Source organism: Phalaenopsis equestris, unplaced genomic scaffold (assembly GCF_001263595.1).
Source record: "Phalaenopsis equestris unplaced genomic scaffold, ASM126359v1 Scaffold000036, whole genome shotgun sequence".
Lineage (NCBI taxonomy): Eukaryota > Viridiplantae > Streptophyta > Magnoliopsida > Asparagales > Orchidaceae > Phalaenopsis > Phalaenopsis equestris.
Genome location: NW_018164478.1, coordinates 5777801 through 5781727, shown reverse-complemented (window position 1 = coordinate 5781727; position 3927 = coordinate 5777801). Strand labels below are relative to the sequence as shown.

At 38.0% G+C, this 3927-nt stretch overlaps 1 protein-coding gene across 1 annotated transcript in view; it reads left to right on the top strand.

Annotated features, from left to right (window-relative positions):
* The first annotated feature begins 3025 nt into the window (after positions 1-3025).
* LOC110018739 (E3 ubiquitin-protein ligase UPL2-like) overlaps positions 3026-3927 on the top strand; it is a 67519-nt gene continuing 66617 nt past the window's right edge. Inside the window, exons 1-2 of the mRNA XM_020716153.1 lie at positions 3026-3389; positions 3535-3676. Of these exons, the coding sequence (XP_020571812.1) occupies positions 3578-3676 (99 nt within the window). The 5' untranslated portion in view covers positions 3026-3389; positions 3535-3577. The remainder of the gene's footprint in view (positions 3390-3534; positions 3677-3927) is intronic.

The following is a 3927-nucleotide window of genomic DNA, read 5'->3' as shown; positions in this document are numbered from 1 at the left end:
CTAGAGGTTAGGACCAATATGTGAAACTTCAAGTTGAGTAAAGATGAGTGTAGAATTTTTAATGGTGAGGGTTCATTGTCTAGTTTTCTAAGGATAGTCAATAGGAAAGTCCTATGGCTAGACCTTAGGCTACTAAAGAGGAAAAACTAAACCTCAACTAAAAATGAGGTCAACATTCATTCAAACCTTTATATTCATTCCTTGTAGGAGCTGAAACGTCTCATCGAGACCATTAATGATGTCATTTCGATGCTAAAATCAAGAAAAATAATGATGACAAAATTATAGAATATTTTATTTACTAAAAGAAATATTTTACAACCCGGGTGTTTGCTGTTTCAGATAGAACTAATTCATGGTTCATTGAGCTCATGTACAACACAAGCTCTCCAAATTTATATTTCTCTATCTTCTCTTCTTCAAAGCGTATGTGAGAGATCCAACTATTGACCCAAAATTCAACCAGTTCATCCTTTAGACTTGCCACCTCAGCTCGGAGAGTTTCCATGCAAGCTAGCTCGACCTGAAGAACTTTCGTATCTGTAAACTTAGCTCGGAGAACCTCCACATCTGCAACTTAAGCATGAAGAACATCTATATCGACTAACTTGGCCCAGAGAACCTCCACGCTTGCAACTTGGGTTCATAGAGCTTTCATAACTGCAACCTTGGTCCGAAGAGCCTCTATATCTGCAACTAGGATCCAAAGAGCCTCCATATCTGCATACATAACTTCCAAGTCCTCTCGCAAATTTAATACACTAGCATCCCACTGGAGATCTGCAGCTCGAGCAAGGGAGTCCATAGTCTCATCCATACGGTAGATTAACGACTCATGAGAATCCGTTCTGCCGCCAGTATCCATCTTCAGATCAGCTGGAAGGAGTGTTAGGATTGAAGATGCAATGGAGTGGATACCTCTTTGACCACAACTTGAGCAGAAGGACCAACCAAATCCTCTAGTTAAAGTTGGCGTGTCGTCTCTATGAGTCGAAAGTCAATGATATCCATAGTTTCCGCTGTCCTAATTAAGCTTGTGTTGCAAGGATAAATTAAAAATCTTAATGAAAAGAAAAGGCTAAGTTATCAATCATTCGCTTTATATCAGAAGTATGGAAGTTGTTTGCGACGAGAGGGGACGTACCGTAGCGGAGATTGCCTTCAATCAACGACAGAGGAGGAATATCTTTTGTCGGCGGAGCTTTGTTTTGCATAACTTCATCAACAGAACATTGCAGTGGATCATCTAGCTGAGGTGGGCATCACTATGAGCAGTCTTCAGAGTGGGAAGGTGAAGCAAAGCAAAATCTGTTGGCAGAACTTGCGCGACCTTTCCCGAAGGTTCCCCATATTGAGACGCTGGTTGGACGGGACACTGATGAAGTGGTGTAAGAGCCAATACTTTTTCGTCTTTCTTACTCAGTACCTCAATGAGCGGTGTGAAATTAACTGTTTCCTCAAGGTCTTCCACACGAGGCATTTTTGCGGTTGGCTGCTCGGCTGGTTTTGTCGCTTTGGCCAGCGTTTTAGCACCAACCGTTTTCTTCTCATCTATTTTCCTTTTTTTCAGTTGGTCGAACCTCCTCACCCACCCGTTTCTTAAGAAATTGGCTGGTACTTCCAGGTTTCTTTTTCTTTCATCTCTAGAGGAGGTGAGTTTTGGAGGCGTGAAACCCAAAAACCTTCAGCAAGGCTTCCTTGCTTATTGGATTTTTAGAACTTGCATATTTGATCGCTTATATGATCGACTAATGAGCAGAGGGAATGGGGAATGGCGAAAAGAAAAAAAAAATATTTTAACGTCCTATTTTTAGGGAAAAGGCAAGGAAATCACAGGAGTAAAATTATTGTTATTATTTATTTCTTTATCATGTGTTCAATCATTCTTTAATTCTTATTCTTATGACAATTGTCATTTTCAAAGAAGAGAATCAGAGAACTAATTATTTACCTCGGGAATATGCCAACACAGATTTCAAGAAAACACTTAGATCACATAAGAAGATTTGTGTTTGGACATTCGTTATGAAATCGATCAGCTATGAAATCGACCGAACTAAATACTAACCAACCCAACGAAGACTGCACGACCATGTAGCACTCTCTCAACCGACGTCTGCCTTCACAAAGGATCAATATTCAACTAAAGACCATCATATCAAACGAAAATTACTTATCTGACCGACTGAATTCTAAAAGTCCATTCCTGTCAGTTACAAATAAAAAGTAGGAGCAATTACAAATGTAGAACAATGTTAACAACAATTACAAGACCAATATATGTATTCGGTTGCAAATATTTAAGGGCGTAAATGATTATAAGTTATAGTAACATTCCCATTAAATGGAGACACAATCATGTCATTTGTGATACCTTACCGAAGAGTTATAAATAGAATGTTCATTTTCATTGTGAGAGGATCCCAAAAGCTTGACAAAAAACCAATTATTATTTGTTTCTTATTTCTCTTACCTTCATTCGACCAACGATCTATTAATTGGATATGATTCACAAGATAATTTAGAATGCAATATCCTAATTTTTCAAGTGCATTATTTGTAAATGTCCTAATAATATTCACTAATAATATATTAGTTACTAGCAAATATCATTAAAGAAAAACCCGTTAATTTGTAGGTAGGGACAAAGTAATCATTTCGATATGCGATCGTTAACAAGTTGCTAGTACGAAATATGAATAAAAAAAAAAAAAAAAAAAAAAAAAAAAACTTGGCGAAATAATAATATTTTGGGCATTTACATACATACCATCTAATTCGCATGTATTTACATATCTTAGACCTAAAACGTTGGAGACATCTTTTCATGCATAGAAAAGGTGAGGTGTACATAAAAATTAAAGTGTAAGGGTTAGAAATGTAAATACATCTAACTTGAGTGCTATATATGTGTAACTATTTCTAATAATGCACCTAATAAAATCGTTGCAAAAAAAAAAGGCATTTTCATAGCAAACGTAGGAAGTCGTTTTTACTAAAATTGTCACCTTTACAGAACAAAACATGATTTTAACGATTTCACTACCAACCCTAACCCTAGATCCTTGAACCAATCTAGCATAAAAACAATCCGGGCGACACGAGAGGCATATATGATCCCCTAATCCCCCAAACCTCTAACCCAGTTTCCACCGATTTGCTTCGGCCGAGTTTGCCGACTTATTGCCCCTTCGGCTCCAATAAGTATCCCCGGCCTTTGTTGGGTAGCAATCGATCTCTTCGACCTCTTACCCCCTACCTTCTTTTTCTCGTCTCGTGGCGTTCTTCCTTCTCGCCTTCCAGTCTTCCTCCCGTCAAACCGTTTCGGATGTTTTTTTCCTCACATCACCGCTCCTCGGCAACTGCTTCTTGCTTTAATCAATACCCAGGTCAGCGAATCTCCTCCCTTTTCTCGATCTTTAATTCTTTGTCCCTCATGAAGGTTTTTTCGATTTCGATCGTATTTTGTATATGTTATTCGCGACTTTCCTAATGATGATCTTTTTGTTGCTTATCATGTTTTGGATTCCTTAGGTCTTCGTGAGAAGAGAACTGTAGAAAGTTGGAAGGGAACTATATGATGGCGGGCCTCAGGTCAAATTTTCCCTTGCGTCTCCAGCAGATATTATCTGCTGGGCGGCCTGTCTCCCCAGCACTCAAATTGGAGTCTGAGCCCGTGAGTATTCTTTTGTTTTTTCTCTATGTTTTATTTTGCGTCGATTTCTAAGTTCCATTTCTAGAACATTGCCGTTTAATTAAGCTACTTTTTGTCGTACATTCAATGATCCTGCGATGGTAAAATGAATTTTTAGATCTGGTGAGAGATTAACTACGGTCGTCTTTGCTTTTTGTTTTGATTATAGCATAGTTAATTGTTCTGTGCATATTTGTCTAAGCCAAAGCTTTATATATATATATATATATATG